The sequence below is a fragment of the Cynoglossus semilaevis genome, chromosome Z (assembly GCF_000523025.1).
Source record: "Cynoglossus semilaevis isolate Cse_v1.0 chromosome Z, Cse_v1.0, whole genome shotgun sequence".
Classification (NCBI taxonomy): domain Eukaryota; kingdom Metazoa; phylum Chordata; class Actinopteri; order Pleuronectiformes; family Cynoglossidae; genus Cynoglossus; species Cynoglossus semilaevis.
In genome coordinates, this window is record NC_024328.1 from 493,537 (window position 1) to 515,524 (window position 21,988).

The 21,988-nt window shown below is 38.7% G+C and overlaps 2 protein-coding genes across 3 annotated transcripts in view; one reads left to right on the forward strand and one right to left on the reverse strand.

The window, feature by feature from the left end:
* The first annotated feature begins 2,102 nt into the window (after positions 1 to 2,102).
* On the forward strand, positions 2,103 to 5,564 carry nkx6.3 (NK6 homeobox 3). The gene is made up of 3 exons (XM_025053098.1): positions 2,103 to 3,788; positions 4,612 to 4,781; positions 5,271 to 5,564. Exons 1-3 carry the CDS (start codon positions 3,380 to 3,382, stop codon positions 5,490 to 5,492), a joined length of 801 nt encoding a protein of 266 aa, XP_024908866.1. The 5' UTR covers positions 2,103 to 3,379; the 3' UTR covers positions 5,493 to 5,564.
* A 2,572-nt stretch (positions 5,565 to 8,136) lies between these two features.
* inpp5l (inositol polyphosphate-5-phosphatase L) overlaps positions 8,137 to 21,988 on the reverse strand; it is a 20,570-nt gene continuing 6,718 nt past the window's right edge. The window contains exons 2-16 of one of the 2 annotated variants that reach the window (XM_017042788.2): positions 21,243 to 21,284; positions 20,687 to 20,787; positions 19,885 to 19,966; positions 16,273 to 16,336; positions 15,524 to 15,627; positions 14,220 to 14,272; positions 13,576 to 13,695; positions 13,215 to 13,299; positions 12,698 to 12,793; positions 12,539 to 12,613; positions 12,236 to 12,309; positions 12,031 to 12,142; positions 11,818 to 11,889; positions 11,654 to 11,719; positions 8,137 to 10,716 (exon numbers count right to left, since the gene is read on the reverse strand). In XM_017042788.2, coding sequence (XP_016898277.1) covers positions 11,678 to 11,719; positions 11,818 to 11,889; positions 12,031 to 12,142; positions 12,236 to 12,309; positions 12,539 to 12,613; positions 12,698 to 12,793; positions 13,215 to 13,299; positions 13,576 to 13,695; positions 14,220 to 14,272; positions 15,524 to 15,627; positions 16,273 to 16,336; positions 19,885 to 19,966; positions 20,687 to 20,787; positions 21,243 to 21,284 — 1,122 coding nt within the window. In that variant the 3' untranslated portion in view covers positions 8,137 to 10,716; positions 11,654 to 11,677. Of the gene's footprint in view, positions 10,717 to 11,653; positions 11,720 to 11,817; positions 11,890 to 12,030; positions 12,143 to 12,235; positions 12,310 to 12,538; positions 12,614 to 12,697; positions 12,794 to 13,214; positions 13,300 to 13,575; positions 13,696 to 14,219; positions 14,273 to 15,523; positions 15,628 to 16,272; positions 16,337 to 19,884; positions 19,970 to 20,686; positions 20,788 to 21,242; positions 21,285 to 21,988 lie in introns of both variants that reach the window. The other variant, XM_008335561.3, reaches the window with a different exon arrangement.

The following is a 21,988-nucleotide window of genomic DNA, read 5'->3' on the forward strand; positions in this document are numbered from 1 at the left end:
GTCATCGCAACTGCTGCCGCCTCCCGAACCAATGGGGGCGTAACCGCTGCCACCTCATGAGCCACCAGAGGTATGGCCACCGTCGCCTCCTGGCACCACCGGAGGTGTGGCCACCTTCGCCTCCGGCACCACCGGAGGTGTGGCCACCTTCGCCTCCAGTGGGGAAAAGGGGGGGCCCACAGACGGAGAGGCTGCTGGGGGCCCCGAGATGGGGTCTCCCAAAGGAATTGGATTCCACACCGCATCAGTATTCTGAATAATCTTCACTCAGTCCTTTGGAACCTTTTGCTTTGGGTCACTTGTGTCTCATCGGCGCCAGTTCAAAGGCTGCGAGTGGCCACCTTCGCCTCCAGTGGGGAAAAGGTGGGTCCCACAGACGGAGAGGCTGCTGGAGCCACTGAGATGGAGGTAGAGACATCCGCGGGCATGAAGCAAGAACACACACACTTCTCCACTTTTAATCTTTTTTTTTTAAAAGAACTCTTTTTGTGACTTTTACTGCAGTCTTATTAAAAAGGAGCGTGATCTTAAAAAGCAAGGCCAACCCAGAGGGTAAAACATGAAGCATGCAGTACTGGGGGTGTTGTTCGTTTTTACTGTGGAGGATACAATCTTCAATAATATACAAATATACAATAATAATAGAATTGTAATCATCCTTTACACACAAGGTATGGCAGTGATAACCTAATTATTATATAACTATAAAGAAAAGGAAACAATGTCAGCTGATGGTTCACCACCTGGAGGTGTGTCATCTTTATTTTAGAAAAAATAGATGGTGGTGTTTGTGATGCAACGTTCCACAATTAACCAAAAGTCCCACTAACCAACAGTCCAACCGACCAACAGTCAAACTGAAACACAGTTCAATTAACCAACAGTCCAATTAACCAACAATCCAACTAACCAACAGTCCTACCAACAACAGTCCAACTAACAACAGTCCAACTAATCAACAGTCCAACCAACAACAGTCCAACTAACAACAGTCCAACCAACCAACAGTCCAACTAGCCAACAGTCCAACTGACCAACAGTCCAATTAACCAACAGTCCAACCAACAACAGTCCAACTTACCAACAGTCTAACCAACCAACAGTCCAACTAACCAAAAATACAACTAACCAACAATCCGGCAGTCCAACCAACAACAGTCCAACTGACCAACAGTCCAATTAACCAACAGTCCAACCAACAACAGTCTAACTAACCAACAGTCCAACCAACCAACAGTCCAACTAACCAACAATTCAGCCAACCAACAGTCCAACTAATCAACAGTCCAATTAACCGACAGTCTTTCAGTTTTTATTTTACAATTAAACCAGAGAAATTAATCCCTGTTTTTTTTTTTAAACCATCGAAACAGAAGTGAACATTTCACCTCCCAGTCCATGGAGCTCTTCAGGTGGCTGTGTTCTGATCTGATATTTGAAAAACATTGACAAATTGTTGGTGTTATTTGTATCACTTTAAAGATAAAATAATAATAATAACTGAACATCATCTCCATAAATGCTCTGCAAAAGTCTATCCTCACTCCTCTGATATCTTTGTCTCTTGGTTAAAGAGTAAAGTGACCTTCACAGCCTGACAATATATTTGGTTTAAAAACAAAAACATCCACATAATACAATAAAGTATTTCCGCCTCAGTTGGTTTGCAAAATAAGTGTGAAGATTAAAGGTTTCATTAGTATAAAATGATAAAACCAGGTTCTGTAATAACATCAAAACCAAAAGCACAATGTTTACAATGGAAAGTTACACCTTGGAGACAGGTCTGTCTCTGCGAAGACCATGTGACAGGAAGAGGCCTTATCATCCAAAATGACATCATCACTCTTGGAGCTCCAGAATTCCCCATCATGTGATGTTGGCAAACACAGCAGACTGTGGCTCATATTCCCCACGGTGTTTGACTATGGAGCTAGAACAGTCTCAAAAAGAATAAATACATAAACAACAATTCACAAATGTACTTTGAAAATTCATATTTCCATTTCTGTATTCCACGCCGTTTCTGTATTTATTCTTTTTGAGACTGTCCTAGCTCCATATTTGACTCATCTAATGAAATATATAAATAAAGAATGAATGATAACTGTGAAGTTGTACACAGACACGTTTCTGGTGAAGGTATGCTATTTGATTTTACAAATAATTTGTTTACCATGACATTTAGGTAATTGTTGTTTTTGACAGAAAATTGTTTAATTTCTTTTTTCGTTCTTTGAACTTTACAAAAGAACTTTTTTGTCTGTGAATTCCTCTGAACAGTGTATGCGTTTCTCTTCTATATAAATGAAACAGTTTAAATTAGATTTTAAAAAAGGGCATGTGGTGGCGCAATTACGGGACAGGGGCATACAGAAGATTTCACTGGTGTGTATGCATTAGTGACATCTAGAGGCAAGATAGCAGAACGCATTAGACATTAGTCATGCTTCATTGGTTCGATAATTTAACCTCATACTATGTTATTAGATTTATTATACAATTATTATTTAATTTATATCTCACGTACACTTATTCTTAAGCGGTAATTGTTGTTGTCGTTGTTATGAATTACCTCCCGAACTTTGAGGATAGAATGAATGTAAATCAATAATGTTGGCTCAGCTTATTTAACTGGTGAACCAGAGCATTACAGTATAGTTGTTTATAGCCAACCCTTCAGGCAATGATGGCAGGTCAGATTTGTAAAAAGAAGGGTAGAATTGTTAAAAAAATGTCACTTCACTTGTCAGAAAAGTCACCATCTTTGTCCAACATTAAAGCCAGAATCACTGAACAACCCTCCTCCACCACCTCCTCCTCTGTCTCCTTCTCCACCTCTGTCTCCTTCTTCTCCTCTGTTCTCCCCTCCACCCGTGGTCAGACATGGCAGGTCATCAAAAAATCTACTTGTTCCCTCTCCACCTGTTTTAAAACACTATTAATCTGCTGTCTTCCAATAAAAGGCTTGGCTTTCACTGGCAGCCAATGGGAAGGCGTCTAAGCAGTGCGAGGCCGGCCAATCTCAGGCTACATTCTAATGCGGCCTATCTTTATCAAGGTGCCACTCAGTTTTCTCATGCTGCTTATTTCACACTTTTGAGGAGTGGGCCGCCCGGAGGGATGTGTGTTTAGGAAAACACCAAAACCCGTGTCTGTCCAGCTTCACCAGAACTTCAGAGATGGAGACATGTAGCGCCAAACTGTGGTTGAGACGAGGTGAAAGGTGAAGCATTGATCCAAACATCACTGACCTCAACTGTAATTATCCCGCCAGTGCTGTTTAAGAAACTGAAGACAGAACTCTTCTCGGAATCCTCGGTGGTCTGCTCCTCACCCGGATCTTACTGGATGCGTTACTGACTTCTGCAAACTTCCCATGGATCCCAACATCCAGGGGTCTTTCCTGTTCAACAACAGCCTGAACCAGTTCCCCTCGGACCTGAAGACCCCCGTGTGCCAGTACTCTGTGCCCAACTCTTTCTACAAGCTCAACCCAGGCCTGAACAGCCAGCTGCAGGCTGCAGGGACGCCCCACGGCATCAGCGACATCCTGAGCCGTTCCATGGTGGGAGTGGGCACCACGGGCACCACCACCCTGCTCTCAGGATACTCCAGCATGGGGGGCTTCAGCCCCTCCGTCACCAGCACCTCCATGTACTACAACCGCGACTACAACTCCTCGCTGGGCAGCTTCACCAAGCCGGTCCAAGAGTGTCCCATGAAGAGCAGGAGTGTGAGCTGCTGGGCAGAGAGCGGCTGTGAGTGGAGAGGAGGGAGGCAGCAGTGTAACAGTGAGTGTCAGGACTAAAGGATTGAGTTGGAGTCGGAGTCGGAGTTGGAATCTGAGTCGGAATCTGAGTCTGAGTCTGAGTCCACTCCAACTCTCTGATGAGGGATGGAGACACTTTTAATACCTTCCATTCCTTCCATCCACATCATCACATTCACATTCCATCAGTACTAAAGGACAGTTCAATAAAAATGATAAAGAGAAATGTATAAATTACGTGGTTTTGTAAAATGGTTATTTAGTTGTATTCAAACCAAACAAACAAAGTTGACATCTACATTTCAGAAGTTTTTACATTTCAGAGAGATCTGTATCATGATCCTGATACAGATTTTTTTCCTCTGTAAGATCTTGGTTGTTAAAGACCAGCTGGGTGAGGACTGATAACCTGCAGGGTCAAGTTTCTCAACCATGGACACATCTGCAGATCACATCATTCATTTTATACAGCATGTTGTTGTTACCTTTACATTTTATTTATTGTGTTTATATTCAAATTAATATTGGTATAAAAATACAGTTGGTGACAGAAAACAGAAAATGTACATTTTATACATTTTATTTTTATAAGATCAGACTATTATGTCTCAATTTAATTAAATAGTTATTTAGAATGAATAAAAAAAGTAATAATAAAAGCAATGTCTGCCCGCCCAAAACGACTTGCATTTGTTGACGACGAACCAGGAAAATGTGTAATTTTAGAAGGAAAGCAACTTTTTAATTTTATATAACTATTATTATTATTATTATTATTATTATTGTTATTATTATTATTATTATTATTATTATTATTATTATTATTATTATTATTATAGGTGGGGGTCCTCTTGGAGAAATGTCTGCCAGGAAGAAACACACCAGACCCACCTTCAGTGGACATCAGATCTTTGCTCTGGAGAAAACATTTGAACAGACCAAATACTTGGCCGGACCTGAGAGAGCACGACTGGCTTACTCTCTGGGGATGACAGAGTCTCAGGTGAAGGTAAAGTCTTTAATTCATTTTTTTGTTTTATTTTTCCTGAAACTTCATACAATTAAAAAAAATATAGGTTGATGTTTCTGCTTTTCATAAACGGCTGTGTTGACCTGACTTCAAGGTCAAATGCACACACGTTTAAGGTCAATGATCCTGCTCTGCCAGCACCTTATCCCTGTCATCAAAGACATTTGGACATTTAAATATATTATGGTATTGTTTACTCTACAAATCTCAGGCTTTATTTTAGTCCAAGTTTTAATTAAATTCTCTAATTGGGGTAAAAAAAAGAAAAGAATAATTTAACTTTTTATATTCTTTCTATTAAAAATATAATATATATATTATTATGAAAATCTGATTTATTTTGTGGAAAGAAAGAAATGAGTTGTGGTTTTCTGAGACTCTCATTTTGACCAAGAAAATTTTCCTTTTTCTTTACGCACATTTGATTCAACTACAGACAGTGAAAGCCTTGTGTTGTGTTGTGTTTAGGTTTGGTTTCAGAATCGACGCACCAAGTGGAGGAAGAAGAGCACGACGGAACCAAGCTCCACTCAGAGCGGCCACACAGGACAGGCCTCGGACAACGAAGTGGAGGACGAGGAGTACAACAAACCCCTGGACCCGGACTCTGACGACGACAAGATCCGACTGCTGCTGCGAAAACACCGCCGAGCTTTCTCTGTCCTACGTCTGGGGCCACATCATGTCTGATACACACACACACACACACACGTACACACGGGGGCTCCTGCATGACATCATGAAATAAAAACATGCATCAGTTATTTCCACAGAACAATCAGCTGAAAACAGATGTTTACTTTTATAAGTTACTGATCCCTGATCAGGTCCATGTTACTGTGACACTTGGAGGAAATACATTATACACGAACACACACATTTTAAAAACACAAGAAAAGTATTTGGAGGAAAAAAACTGCATGATTTTGGTGGGTGTACAATTCTGAAATATTTAATGAATAAAATAAAGGAACACTACTGTCATCTGGTCTGTATTCTATGAATGTGAATATGTTTTTTTCATTGTGGATCAAAATGATACAAATTAGTATTTAAAAAGTAGAAATATATAAAACACAACAATATACAACCTGGAGTTTTTTTTCTTTTTGTCATTTTACATGATATACACAACAACATGGAGCTATGTGGTTTACTGCCCACTGCCAACAATAGCATGACATGTCGAAATGTTCACCTGTAAAACAAACTTTTAAATTATTTTTTAAAATTACTTTAAAATTATTTTTATTTTTTATTAGATAAAGTAAAACCTATTGAGGAAATGCCAAAGGAAATTGACACATTGCAGCAATAAAAAAAAGTGCAAGAAGAAAAAAAAAGAAAAACAATTGGAAAAAAAAGAAAAACCTTGTACCAATGTATAAGATACTTTACAATGAAAAAGAGAAATTAAATTAAATCCAAGCTTTAAAAAATTAAATAATTAAAACAGAAGTGTGGTTTAACCTGAGGCTGAAAAAGGATCTGGATTTGACAATGACTACACTAACGTCAGGTGAATCAGCTGAACCTCTGGTCACACAGGTCGCACAGCAGCCAACATACGGTTGTGTTGGAGTTTGTCAAAGTCGGGTGTAACGTCTGGTTTTTAGGCTGAATCTGAAGAATCTTACAGTCAGATATAGCATGCTGTGCTTCATCAGACCAAGAGTACAGCTATGTCTGTTTTTGCATATATCTCATGGTCCAATCACATGGCTTCATTTAAATATGTCTTCAAAGTTATCTACCTCCAAATTTCTACGACAAATACAGAGACCAGTGTGACGTCAAACCCACGCTGAGTTGATGCATCTACCAGCATGGTGAAGTCTGTTCCTTTATCTAATCTCTATCTGAGCTCTAACGTTAACAGTGAAGAGATTTTATTTTTTTTACGTTTCCTGCATATGTGAAATTTTTAAAACAAGTAATTTTTATGAAGTAATAGTAACAGTAACAAAAGAGTATTTTTTCCATCGACAAATGTATAATATTTGTGAAATGTTACAGTATTTAAACTTAAGTAATCTTTCGGTCAATGCATTTCCATTTTGTGCCACTAATGTTGGTTTTGTGTCATTGTTCTGTTTTGGATAACTGTGAAGTATGAATTTTGGGGAATTGAAATTTATTTAACCCATAAACGTCTGCCCGTTTCTCAGAATTCCAAAATACATAAATCTGGGACAACGGTTGCTACAAGGTCTTACAGTTGAATTCACAAGGATATCATTCTGAATTTATTCATAAAAATATTTGTTAAAGTATTTTATCCAATATGGAAGAAATTAGGCCTGTTCACCAAAAATGGTAGTTAATGATCTACTTCAACTCAGTGCAGCCTTAAACATATTTTTTAGCTGAGTTTTCCCTGATGCCTTCACTATCAAATGACAGTTAAAATTAAACAAGAAGCAAAGAAGCAGAAAAGCACAGAGAAGTGCAAAGGTCACAGGTCAAATGCTGTGTGATTTACCAGGGTGGTATGGCTTCAATGAAGACAATGACTCGCTTTACACCATCCAACATAAAATCAATATCTGCAGAGCAGCTCATTTAGCGTTTAGGCTCAGTGAGTTTGACTCCATCTGTCCTGACGTCAGCTCTAATCATCGATCCAACCATTGATCACTGTATTTCCCGTATTTTGTATTTCCTGTAATTTTATTCACGCTGAAACATCCAGAGTTAAACCCATGACGCTGCAAATATTGAGCAGAAATTCTTTGTGATTTATGTAGGTTTTTTCCCAGCTGCTTTCTGCTTATTTTTAGATCTATATTTGCTAGTGTCAAAAGTCCAAAAGTGAAACCCATTCCAGGTCAGACTTTCATGATTTGTTGGCTCTTGATTTTTTGTTTTAACAGATTGCAGCCTAGTTCAGCTTTAGAGGGCAAGATTTCCTCCTCAACTTTAGAAGTCGATTTTTATTTTTTCTGTCACAAGAAAACAAAACAAACAAAAAAAACCTCAATCCATGACTTGATTCTGGGAGAACAAATGTGGACCAGCAGTGACTAACTGCAGGCTGAAGCTTATTTATTATTTTTTTTACATTTTTCATATTTTCATTAAAGTGCTCCATAACTAAATTATCATTTTATCAAGTTTTTTTGTTTTTCAGAGCAGCTATGATCAGATGTCAATAGTGGCCAAAACCAGAAATGATAAAAACCAACGTAGTAGCAGTGTACGTCATCGTCAGTATCAGAATATCTCATCACTGCAACAACTAGAAGGGAACAGAACAATCTGTCCATCAGAAACATTTGGCTGTGCTGCTCCCAGTTTCACCTGAACGCTAATGACAACAAACACTAGAGAAACATTTTTTTAAAGAGAGGAATATTTTATTAACAAAATACACAATGTAGTGTTGAGTTCTTCAGAATGTAATACTGACCAACATAACCACCTCAGCTGGTCAACAGATGAATTGCTACATTTATAAACATCTTAAACTCATCTTGCTATGGCAAGGTTTAGTAAATGACAAACAGAAGCTTTTACAGAAGGTGACACTGAATTTACACCGAGTGCTGAAACACAGGGCTGTTAACACAAAGAAATGCCACTCGTTACATTGCCAATATTGTCAATAAGAATCAATGAGTCCTTTTGTTGTCCTCAAATGATGTGCTGTCATAAAGTGACACTACAGAGCCTCACTGTCTTGACATGCTCAAAATATTATCACAAATGCAGTGTAACATGGGCCAGGTCTGAACAGGATAACACTGTACATTTTGCAGGAAAAAGGAGAGTTTTACAAAAACCTTTGCCTGTATTTTTTTTTTTCAAATACATGAAACACTAAAGGTGTATGTTGGTATGTGGATCTGCAGTTGTGCTGCCATCTGTTTTTCCTCATTCTTTGGCAATGATGAAGACATTTTGTGTTGGAAATGTTCACCAACTTTCAGCCAAGATCTCAATAAGAGTAGGTTCCCTGCTAGACAGTTAGTTATTCTCTTAATAGAAACCATTTTGTGCAAAAATGTGACTTTCGTGGACATTTTTCAAAGCTATGCCCTTAAAACAACTGGTTTTGTGCTTTCTTAAAAAGACCCAGTTAATGTTGCATGCTACATGTGAGGATATTTTGAGCACAGTGAGAGCACAGTCTGCCACTGGAGTAGCAACCAAGCTGTAATTAAGAATTCATTAGAAAATCTAAAATATAACATGTCAATGTTTGAGCAAATCAATTCATTTTTGTTTTACTTTTCATAGTACATTCGATCAACAGTGTACGTTCAGATCCTCCTTCAAACGACACAAACAACTTAGTCAAAGTCACAAAATGATTAAAAAACAGACCAAATCCCTATTTTATATCTTCAATATTACTAAAACCCAACAAGAAAATTAAAATTAAAATGAACAGATAAAACAGTAAAACAGTGCATCACAGCAAATGATTGAATATGAATATGCTAGGAATTGAACAAACCAAAAAACACAGGAAATCTAAAATCAAACATTGGTCTTCAGTAAAAATGCATATGTATATACTGTATACTGCATTTAGTTTAGTGACACTAACATTGGTGCTGTTACATCGATGACCAGTAAACACACAAGGCCTGCAGTGTTATTCTTCTGACAATCAAATAAGATGCAAACCAGAAACAAACAAAAAAAAAGGTTCTGCTACCAGCTGAAACAAAGCACTTGGTATAAATGTACACTTTCACCACAGACAGAAGATAATGTCTTTATTCACCTTAACTTGGACGAAATTTTAAAAAGCAGCTACACTGTTGCTTTAAACCGTGAAGACAATGGAATGCCACTGCTAAATAATAACAATAAAAAAGCACGCGATAAAATCACCTACGCTGTGGGAAAGTATCTAATGACGCACACATGTGCATACATATGTGTGCGTCATTATTATCATTATCATTATCATGAATTTCCTGTTGAGGTGAAACCTTGCCTTATCACAGTTAATGACAACAGAATAGTAGCATGCACCATGCTGGCTGTGATTTAACTTCCTTCTCAGAGGGAACACATTTTCTTCAGTTTTGTTTTTTTACCTTCAGTAAAAATTATTTTCTTCCATTCTTTGCTATAGTTAGCCAATTAAACTTTACATGATTTAACCACATTTAAATGGTTGAGTTTGACTTTTAGGGTATGTTGCTGTAAAAGTCAAATATGTTGGTGAGAAACTTAAAAAAAAAAAAAAAGCTTAATTTAAAAGTTACTTTCTAAATTTGAGAACTTCAAATGTCTAATCTGGACCGGACCACATTCTAGGTGGCTGACATTCAATTTCTCATGTCACCTTTTCTGTTGAGCATTGATGTGTTCTGTAAACTTGTGATATTTGTTCATGATGTGACAACAAAGGGGTGAAAAGTAAAAGTCTTCTAGTGTAGAACCTTCAATGTTCCTTTTTTCATTTAAAGATATCTATGACCTGAATGACTGAGAACTTCACCGATGTGTAAAATATTTAAGGCCAGTGCAAAAAAAAAAAGATAGTTCTTTTTTTTCTGAGGTTTGTCTGTTTTAAAAACCCATTGAAAAATAATGCAACAAGTAAAACCAATGCCTTCAAACTGAAGTAAGACTGGAGTGTCTGGGTCTCATCTTAACGTATAAATGACAGTCTGCATCATTGTTCTGTGCTGGTAAAATCAGGCAGCAGAGATTTTGAGGGTGTGCAGTACACTGGCAGGGAGAGAGTAGAGAAAGTGAAGCGGATGCCGCAGCTGCCTTACAGACTCATGACAGGCGGGGGACAAGTCTGCGGTGGAGATGGTGTTTGTGGCAGTGAGAGCAAACTGGAGACTCCCACAGAGTGAAGGTGAGGATGGTTCTGGTAAACTGGCAGAAAAGTAGGTTGTAGTTTGAAACCTCCACGCTGATTCTGACATTCAGGAGGAGATCAAACCTGCACATACACACACACGCATGCATACCAACATTAAAATGCTGACACACTTTGGAACTAACTGGCTTCAAGTCTAAAAACCAAATTCAAATTCATTGCTGTTCCATCATTTTGTGGCCCAGTGAAGATGGATAATCATGAAAATACAGTCCATCCTTAAAACAAATACATTTTAACGGCAGCAAAACAAAATCATGACCGTAAAAATGTCAATACTCCGTTCCTGCACAATCTATGTCTCTCTGGCCAACCATCCGGGTGGTAATTAATGAAAGAACGGGCGGCAATACACTGGGTGTGGAGCCGCTGCAATGACAGTGGAGAGGATTCAATAGACATAGATCAGTGAAAGGTGCTGATCGCTCCTGCTGCAACTTCACTGGACACAAAGGAGCGCTGGTGTCCCGCAGGCACTTCATCTTAGTTTATATCCTGACTCCACTGGGCCGGCCCGGGTTATGGCTCTCCAGGGACAACAGGCAACCAGATTACTACGATTGCTCTCGCACACTCAATTTGTCCCTTTGGAATCATCACACGTATTACACACGTGTACCTACATTTACAGCACAGTACACAAAATACTCATGGTCTACATAACCCACAAATTGTGTCTCATGGCCAGTCAAATCAATGAATGGTTAACTCTCTCAACAGTGTCTCAGAGCCCCAGACATGAAATTGTACCAAAAAAAGTCAAAGACATCACAATTAATCTTGATTAATCGAAATAAATGAACAAAATATGACGAAATTCACAGAGTTGGTGGACTTCAGTCATTACTGTATGTCTTAGCAGTGGCTTGTAGAACTCATCAAGACTTACTCATTGCCCAGCACTTGATGAGACTGGTCTGACCTGAAGTTGAAGTCATACACACACACACACACACACACACACACACATATATATGAGAAGACTTCTACAGTAACTCACTCTTAGCATCATGGTAAAGTGGGGTCAGTGGTGAGTCGTCCTCAGGGAGAAGAACAAGAACACAGGCTGCAGGAGAAACACATGAATCGTCACTGTGTGTGAAGCTGCTGTGTTTGTCTGTGAACTTTTACAATTAAATTATAAAAAGTTAATATAACCCTTACCTTATGGTCTCCCATACACACATTAGGGCCTAATGTGTTGTAAACAATGCCGTGATCCCCGTCATCTTCTCTCTGAAAAAACAATTAAAAACACACATATATTCTCTCAGCTACAAGGCCTGTACCTACACATACGGTTACACTTTAACAAAGACGCAATGAAACTTGTGTGAAATGATTTTTTTTATTAAATGAGACCGAGCTTTAACTGACCCTGTGAATGAACTCCTGGGCAGTATGAGACATGAGGATACGGTCACACCAGGCAGGACAGCGAGTGTTCATGTACTGGGTGGGTTTAGTGTAATCCTCACTGTAGGGGTAACTGAAGGTGAGAGGGCAGAGAGGTACACATGATACTACAGTACTGCAGTCCAGATACAGAATTAGATCTAGACATGGTTTGGAGGAGTCTTACCTGGGTGGAAAGGTGATGTCTTCTTCCCTGATAACATCCTGAAAAGCTGCGGCTTCTTTGTCATACTTCAAGAGCTGCACATGTCAAAAACATTTATGATCTGTTAACACTTTTCAACTCTTTAAGCACAATAACTCATTACTCTGCTGTTATTCTTCCCAACCTTATGTGACCTAATCTCATGTGCACCAAACTATAGTTATGCAGCGTTCAGATTACAGGGAAAACTGTTAGTAAACATCTGTGAGATGTACTGAGATGTAGTGACAGTGTTTATCAGGGTGAAATCTGGACACGCCTCACCGATGAGACGTTGTCCTCTCTGAAGTACGCCTGGTGCACGTAGGCGAATAACTTCTCCTCAATTTGGAGCAACACCTGCGCAGAGTGTGATTGTAAAGTAGCGTCAGCATCAATGAAACAAAAAGAACAGATTTTTCTGTAGCAGGTCTTTTGCGTCACCTGGTGGTCATTGTCCTTTTCTTCACAGATGATTTTCTCTACTTTGTCATTGCTGTCCTTCCTCACTGTCTGCACTTCCGCCGTAGTGGACAGATGCTGCTCACACAAGCACAAACACAAGATGACTTCCGTGTCAGGCTAACGCCAAACGTAATCACGTGACCTCAGCAAAGTAAAATCCATGTTTATGTACATTTGCAAGTACTCCGAAAGACAGGACACGCATGTTAGAAATGGAAGTAGCTTTTGTGTACACTAAAAGGCCTTAGTCATTTGAGGCTGACACTATTAAAAGTGGTAGACGAGAAGAAGTAATAGAAGTGGTACAAGTAATCAAAGCAAAGTAGTGACAGAAAAAGAATATGATGTAGTAAGTATATTAGAAAAATTGTTGAAGAACTATTACCTAACCAATACAGCTATACAGACCCATGGTTTACTGTATATAGAAGATGATAACAGTATAGGAGGTAAGTGTATATATAGTATTTCAGTATGTAAACTGTAAATACTCTACCTGGATGAGATTCAGGGTGTCCAGACGAAAGTTAAAGTCACCAAACAGAAAGAAAGGCTGAGGAGTGAAGCGATTGTCTGATATCCTGCAAGAGAAGTACACAGAATATCAGGTGACCATTTCCATTAAACATTACATTTTATTTTAAATCTGTGATAGGAGACTTTTAGATTTCAGTTAGCACTAGCATATTGGTTTAATAGAATTTACAGTTGTATTTACTGATGTTATGTTTTCTCCAAGAGAACATGGTGTCATTTTAGAAACTAGTCCAGTGGAGAGGAAAATCTTTTGAGACAGAACACAGGGGAAACTAAACAGAACTTCTCACAGTACTTGGTGAAACAGCTGCAGTGCAGACCTGTTGATGATGTATCTGAGGGCGTTTTTGCGGTTGGCTGAGTAAATGGAGGGACTGGATTCACAGGCAGTGAGGTTGGAGGCATCGTGGAACAGGTGGACATTAACTAAGTCCAGACCTCTGTGAACAACACACGCACAAATGAGCAAAAACACACAGAATTAAGTTTTACTGTCCTTTACAGTGAGGTCATCCAACAGTCTGAGTACACCTAGGGCAATACGAATGCCTCATATGATATGTGCCTCTATGTGTGTGTGTGTGTGTGAATGCAGAAACCCAGCCGTCAATAGGAAGCTATCCGATAAGTGAGTAGATTCCTGTAACAACAGGTCCACATCTATTCCTTCACTTTCTCTCACTTGTACTAAAATGTGCAGTCAAAACAAATAGGCTGTGTTGACTCACAGGCCTCAGCTGCCCCCTTCTCACTTTGGTGATGGGTTAAAAGTAGTGGTCACTTTTTGTTTTGTGCAGTGGCATAAATCACTTTCACTTTCGTGCAGACTTTACCCACCATCAACCTTCCTTATCACGAGGCAGACCATTTTTGTTTTTGTGTTTCTTAACAGTTTTTCCAATAAAAAGAAATGACAGTGTTTGTTTTACTGCTCTTCAGGGCCACGTGAGACCAAAGTACATACTGGTTGTGTATGATCCAACGAGTTCTCATGAATCCCTTCCTGGACCACTTGAACTGCCAACACAGAGAGATGAGAGAGAGTCAGCGAGGAGGAGCAGCAGCAGCAGCAGCAGCAACAGCAGCAGCATGTCTCAGCTAAACTGATAATTATTGATTCTTTCACATAATTTGTCTCATCAGCCTGACAGAACAGGCAGACAGCCCTCCACCCCTCACTGCAGCCCCTGTAGACTCATTTATTTACCAACATCTCCCTGTGGCCCACATGTCCTGTCTGTATACATCTGCAAACATAAATGTGCAGCATGGACTCAGGGATTCTTAGGGGTACAATTAAACTGTTTTGTTTTTTTTTGTTTGGGCAAGTTATGTCACTATAACAAAGTCGGCGACATATATCTTATAATGATTAGGATATCCATCCATCCATCCATCCATACATTTTCATCCGCTTATCCGTGACCGGGTCGCGGGGGCAGCAGTCGCCACCCAAATCACATTGCACCGTACCAAACCTTCCTGTGGGTGGTGAGTCCACTGGAAGGTACCAACTGCCCTAACCGGGATTCAAACTTGCCCAGGAGGTGAGCCCTGGGGTTCCACACCAATGACAGAGACATTGCCTCTGGGCCAAAGCGCCACTGATTAGGATATTACTGGGTTAAATTTATTTTCTTAACTTATACCGGTCTTACCACATTACAGCTAAATTTTTTTTTTTAAACATTTTAGCAATTTCCTTATCTAATTTTTAGCGATTCGAACTCAAATGTTCTGTTATTTGCACTATTTCTTAGCTGTGATTGGCTAACTTCTAGCTACGTTTAGGCATACTATAGTTGTATATATTTTTTACATTATAAAGTTTTTAACTATTAACTTCAATCCATAGCTTAAACTTATAAGCAGTTATTTCTTTCTTATTGCTGTTTTTCTAAAATTCATATTACTTTTAACAATGGTATTTCTACAACAACTTACCTTTTTTTTTTAAATGTGTATTTATTTTTGCTAACTTGGTTTTGGTTTTAGCTCTTTTTGATACATTCTTGCCATTTCAGAAACATTTTAGTTTGACTAGTTTTTCTTTTGGCTACAATGTAAATTAACTTTCAGGTAATTATCGTTACATAGAACAATTAACTTGCTGTGTCCCTTTACTCCTCTAAGACAATTAATTTCCAGACACTTTCATAAATTGTCTCCTATGACAAAATACATGTTAGTTGGACCTGACACTGAAGTTTTGTTGGACTAGGGCCATTAGGGTCATTTGGAGGTTTCCCTGTTTTTGTTCATACTCACATCAGGCCAAAAATGTCTGGGGAATTTTTCCTTCTCCACCGTGGTAACCCCCTCCAGTGAGCCCATGTACTTGTTGTGCCCCGACACTGCTTTAAAATCCTTAGCTGTAAGAGGGTTAGGGGAAGGGTGAGGGATGATGGTAAAAGGAGAGAGGGCGAGGTAGAGAGAGAGAGAGAGAGAGAGAAGACGCACCATGTAAAAGAGTGAAAAAACATGCAAACAGCAATCAATAAACTGGTGTTAACCTCATCAGAGCGGCATACGTGATGAGAGAATCTATAGGAGAGCCATTAGACTGCGTTCGGTGAACAACAATCGGTTTTGGGGCTACGCAGCGAGTGGCAGCTCCAGGATGTTTATGGCTCTTCCATAAGCTTTTCTGAGGAGCTTTTTCACACCTAACGTGACTGGACTATGCAGCAGGAAAATAACAGCTCCACTTTAGATGCAGGTTCTTTGCAAGTATCTGGCCCGCAGGTGGGAATGCCATCAAACCACCATTACACACAGAGAAATTGTCTGCTGTTCCTGATATTTAGGGGGAAAATGATATAAATCACATGCAATATCACTCTGACTCAAGCAAATTTACGAAAAATGGTCCAGGGGGCAGGAGGCCTTGTTCAGTTTAAGTAATCATACTTGTCAGGGTTTTCAAGTAAATATTTATATGATTTTATCCAAATTTTACAACACGACAAACTCATTGAAAAAAAGTAAAGGTCACAAAAAAGCAGATCAGTTTTTACCATTAAAGTCGTACTGGTAGATGTTGTTCAGTGTCTTGTGAATGAAGTACATACTTCCCAGTGCCTGTAGAGACACAAACAAAGGAATTAAAATGTTAAAATCTGACAAACAAGAAGTAGCAATACAATATATCTGAGGCAACCTTTAAAGTAACCAGTTGATTCATTTGTACTGATTTACAGGAAAGGTGTGATAATGTCTTAATCTGTAGTAACTCTGCCCTCTGCTTTGATTTTCTCGTTCTTTTCATTGTGTGTAAATGATTGGGACCTTTTTGGGTGGATAATCGGTATCCACCCAAATAGGTCCCTCTTTTTTTGTCCACCAGCATGCTGCTGGGTTTCAGATTGGACAGGATATAGTTGTTGTTTTTTTTATGTTCAATTGTGAAATTGTTACCATCACTTGAATCCTGATTATCAGATTGAGTTATCTCTAAATAGATAGAGAAAAAGTCTGAAACATACTTTAACTAAACTTTAAAAAGGATTAAATATTTTAGACCAACACCAACAGACCCCCAAGTTTCTCAGCAGTGACCCCCAGTAAAGCTAAAACTATAAAAATGATGAAAGCCAAACTGAACACGGGAGAAACCATTTGTGCTGCTGTGATGACAGATTGAATTGTTTATTTCCACATCAGGCCTTTTGAATTGTGGACCTTGTATTGAACGATACAGTGTGACGCACTGTATTGTTGCTGCTCTGCTAAAGACACATGAAACTTTAAAAGAATTTAGCCAACAAATGCCACAGCACACCCACAACCTGTGCCGCAGCATCTCACACACACACACTTCAGCACCCAATCACTCCTGACATGAGGCTGACAATTTTTAATGTACTAACTGCCTGCTCCACTGATCTGATTAATCATTCCCTGGGAGATCAATAAAGACAGAAAATTAAAACAATTTAAAAGGTATTAAGCAGTAGGCCTGGTGTCTGCCACTGCCACTCTGGCTGCTGAGGGTGTGCAGAAGAAAAATAAGGCAGTGCTCGAAGGGCTTGGGGCGTGACGGACCACGGTGGCAGCCCAGCCCAGCCCCATCCAGCCACAGCATGAGAGATCGCTCCCTGAAGAGATCATTTATCTTCAGTGCCAACGTCTTCCTCATTTAATAAAATGGAAGAGTCCTTATTGTCGGCTTCAGTGAGCAGCAATTAGTGACCAACTTGTCCAAACTAATGGAATGAGGTTAGGGATCAGCCAGATGCAGAGGAAAAAAAACTATTAAGATCCATACCAGGGTTCAGGCCAGAGGGCCGTCAGAACTGTAGGTGATTGAGAGATTCACCTGTAAAGAATACACTGGATAACTTAGTGAAAGTAAATTAGTCTCATTTTGAGTTTTTGTGTAAAAAATAAAATAGTTAAAATACTTACTATACTATATTTTATTTTATTATATATAAGTTATTACAATTTCTTCATGTTTTATTTAATTTATGCCATTCACACGTGTTATAAGGAAAAATACTTTTTGTTTTTGTTAAAATGACTTACAGCCACCGTTATTTCTCATCTTTTTCTTTGTCAAACTCCATGATCAGAACAAGTCTTTCAAGGTCATGGCCTGTGCCTTCTCTGTTCTGTTTCATGATTTTTTATTGTTTGACTTAGTTGTTTATGCAGCTTCCGTGAAAAAAATCTGACACATATATGAAAGTAACTCCGTACCTTAGTTTTAAGAATCTCTTTAAATCACCTTCGTTTCTGTGCCTTAGTCAGTGAAAATAAAAGTGATTCTTCAATTGTTCTTTCTACACATGCAGTTTAAAACCACGCTATCAATAGGTAAGTATTGAGCAGGTACAAAAAGCATAACAAATGTTATTCTAGTTAATTATATGCTGCATAATTGTCATTTTTGTTAAAAAAAAATCTGAGGTGAACAGCTCAATAATTGGCTATAAAATAAAAAATACAGTCTGTTTATGTTGGCTGAGTAACAACATTGAGTTGAAACCGTAGGCACAGAACACACTCACACACACACATACACCACAGATACACAATCTGCTCCACATACTCTGCCAAACACCTATCTTCATCAATCAGGTTTGTGCACAGTTTAATAAAAAAATATTGACTTACAAGTGATTTTTTATCAAAACACCATTTGTACTGAGAAAGGCATGAGAGTCTGCCCCCCTCACCCCCTCCTATACACCTCCAAAAAGAGAACCCCTCCACCCACCCTTCTTCCTCCTCTGTAAACTCTCTCTTGGCTATATAACTGATGATCCACAGCCAAGGAGAAACAAATTGAAAATCAATGCAGGTGGCACCGACGAAATGAGAATGAGGCATTAGGAGTGTTGGTGTTGGTGGTGGGGGAATGCAACCCTCTCAGGGCACAGAGTGGAGGGTGCACTGACCGGAGCACAAGGGGGGAGGGCTTAGTCCCAGCTGTCTTCTGACCCCCCTCTCAGTCTTTATTTATCGTGTACAAATAGGCCGGGATCAATAGTTTTAATCTAGAGTCAAATGTATTGAGTTTGGCCTGTCTCTCTCCCTTCGTCTTCCACCTCCTCCTCACCTGGCTATTGACTTTCTCCCCTTTTTTTAACTTTAAACACCTTAAGTCTGCAGCTGCTGCCATTGACCCCTGCTGTCAGAGATGAGGAGTGAGGGGATCACCTGGGAGGAGTAAGGGTTAATAGTGTGAAAGATACGCAACAGAGCCACTTTTCTCCACAGCAAAGATGAGTTTTAGTTGAAAATAATACACAGACTTACACTGTGATAATAGCTAAACAGCTAAGGCTAGGTGTTTTATATTGTTACTAACAACCAGTTTGCTTGGTGGAATATGTATTGTTTTCACATTAAACATGCATTTTTACATTTCATGTCTCTTTAAGAAAGTTAACCTTGTTGACTGCAAGCAACTAAGGGCTAAATTATTCAGACAAATAGTTTCTTACAGTATTTCCCACAAGTTGAAATCCTTCAGTGATGCAGGCAGGTGTTGCCTTAGCTCAAGGTTATTCAAGAAATGTGGAAGAACTAGCACAGGGCACCCTGCTGACGTCTGTGTCTGAACCACCTTAACGTTACAACAATGTTTATATCTCTGTGCCAAAGACTGTCGTGATGCCTGCACATTTGACCGTGCCCACACACTTGCAATACCTGTAGTGTGACTGTTTCTTATTCAGGAAACAGCAGTGATTAATTTGATCCCATCAATTTTACACCATTGCAAACAACACACATTAAATGAAACTTTCTAAGGAACAAAATAAATAATTTAGAATAAAAAATTCAGATCAGAATGCATCCATACATTGTTACCATGTATAGAAGATAATTGTTTTTTGTTAATTCTCTCTTTATTTTTCTTAAATGGTTTTTCAAAATATTTCAATATATCTATGTGTTTAATTTTATAGTTATTATATTTGATAGTAATTCGATTATTATATGTATGTATATATCGATAGTTTAACACTAAAAATCAATAAACTGCGGTCCAAAGCTCTCTGTGGTTTAAAACCTGCCGATTATAACTCAGGAGTCGAAGTGCGGCAGCAGCACCAACTACCAGAACATTAAAGTGGAGGAGAACTCCCTCTAGCGGTAAAAATATGATTGTGACTTACCGTGAAACCTTCTGCTTGGAAGTGCTTGTCCACATAGATACAGACTCTGTCATAGTCTTTCATGTTCTCATTGGACTCAAGGCTCCTGAAAATTATGAGGGAGGAAAAAAAATCAAAGGAACTAAATACATGTTCATCTTAGCATAGAAATGAGGAAATTAGAATATTTTCTTAATCTTCCATTGTTTTGGTAAATATTGAAAAGCAGGCCCGGTAGGTAAACTCCCTGTCTCAAAGATGTACAGACCTTAAAGACGCTGAAGGAAAAGGTCCAGATAGTTATAATTCAAATAAAAACAAACTTGTGACATTTACAATAGTTTGTCCCCATGCCTTGAATATTACTGCCATTAATACTTTAAATAGGGCCACAATTAAAAAAAACAACTGAACACTCCGAAGCCGGTACAAACCAGATTTGTAGAATGTACGTTTTACTTTTTCAAAGTACAATTACAACTAACTATTTCTGAAGAACTCAACTCTTTAATAAAAAAGGAAATCTACTTGCTCAAAATGTCCAAATTTATAAATGAATACCAACAACACATCAAAATGAAAAGACAGCGATAAAGTAGTACTAAAACGTTCACACAGCTTACATCCTCAAGTAGCTGGTTAAATGGCAACAAGGTTGCCAGGTTTTTTACTCGCCAGGTAGTAGCGAGTATTAAGTTTAGGTATAAGGAACTTTGACTTTTGATGCAAGTAAATGCGCTTAAATAAATAACATGATTATTCAGAGGTTGCATACAACATTATTAATGAAGCCCAGCTCATGAAAACCCCATTTTCTTCCTACCCAAAGAAGTCTTCTGCATGGCCCATGTTGACTATATAGTCCTTTCCTCCCACCTCCTGGAAATGCAAAGCGATGAATTTTGGCTTGAAGGAGTGGATGGTCTGTAACACAGGACAGCTAACTGGTTAACAGTTATCAGTCGCTTTCTACAATAACATGATGCAGTTGTGTGAGTTATGATGTCATCAGTCACGTGATGTTATATTTGTGTTAATGCATCAAGTATATTACTCAATGCATCTAAAAGTTCTAATGATCTTGTCAGTGTAAAGGTAAATATGTTAATGCATAAAACAATATCTGAAAAAAAGGATAAAAAAACAAACAACTAATGTGATGAGATTTGCTTAGTTATTATCTAAGCACTTCAATTGTATTATTTAGTTTTATAATCTACATAACCCTTTCTAACCAAAGCAGTTTAACAAAAAAAAATGATTGTAAGTTCTTTATAGATTTATAAAATAAAGTAAATATATAAGCAATTCATAACCCCTTGCAGGTGTTTTTCTAACAGCTCTGGACCTTAAAAAAATTGGGGGGGAAAAAATCTTACCTTATACAATTCTTGAAGCCACTCTCTTTGAATATCACCCAACTGCAGAGAAGAAGAAAAACCTCATCAAACAAATATTAAATATTAAATAGGTATTTTATTTTATTAATTTATTATTACAGGAGCAACAGCTTTTAAACCGTGTGCGTAATCCTAAAGTTGTTTTAACAAGCCACCAGAGGGCGCCAGCATCTTTCCCCTCAAAACACTACTACTAATGAAGACGGTGAACATGTAAAGCTCGGTGCCACTGCTATAAAACCCAGCCTGTGATATTTGTTGACATTTGAAATTTGCACATATAATTACTTGTGGTGTAGCGTTTATATGTACTTAAGGTAAAGTTATTTCCATATATACATCAGTTGAAGCCAGAAGTTCTTAACCTGGGTTCGACCGAACCCCAGGGGTTCAGTGAGACAGTCTCAGGGGTCCGGCAGAGGACAAGACACACACCCGGCTCATATGATTCGTGATGACCCCGGCCCCCTGCTTGGCCACCACCGAAGGTTTAGATGAATGCGCATATGAAACTGGTGGGGTTCAGTAACTCCAACAAGGTTAAGAACCACTGGTCTTAGCTAATTTAAATGAAGAACATTCAAAAGTATGTACTGATTTTTTTAACGTAAAATTGCAGGCGGTTGGACATATTCAAAATATTTAAGTTGTCATGTGACAGGAGATAACATGTTATTAAAATCCCACGGCTTTGTCTCACAGCATTAGGATGACTTCAAAATTTA

Bases quoted from the DNA above. Each gene is read 5' to 3' on its own strand.
- nkx6.3 (XM_025053098.1), top strand. From the start codon at position 3,380: ATGGATCCCAACATCCAGGGGTCTTTCCTGTTCAACAACAGCCTGAAC. The intron at 3,789-4,611 runs GTAACAGTGAGT...TTATTATTATAG, and splicing joins GAGAGGAGGGAGGCAGCAGT to GTGGGGGTCCTCTTGGAGAA. The intron at 4,782-5,270 runs GTAAAGTCTTTA...TGTTGTGTTTAG, and splicing joins TGACAGAGTCTCAGGTGAAG to GTTTGGTTTCAGAATCGACG.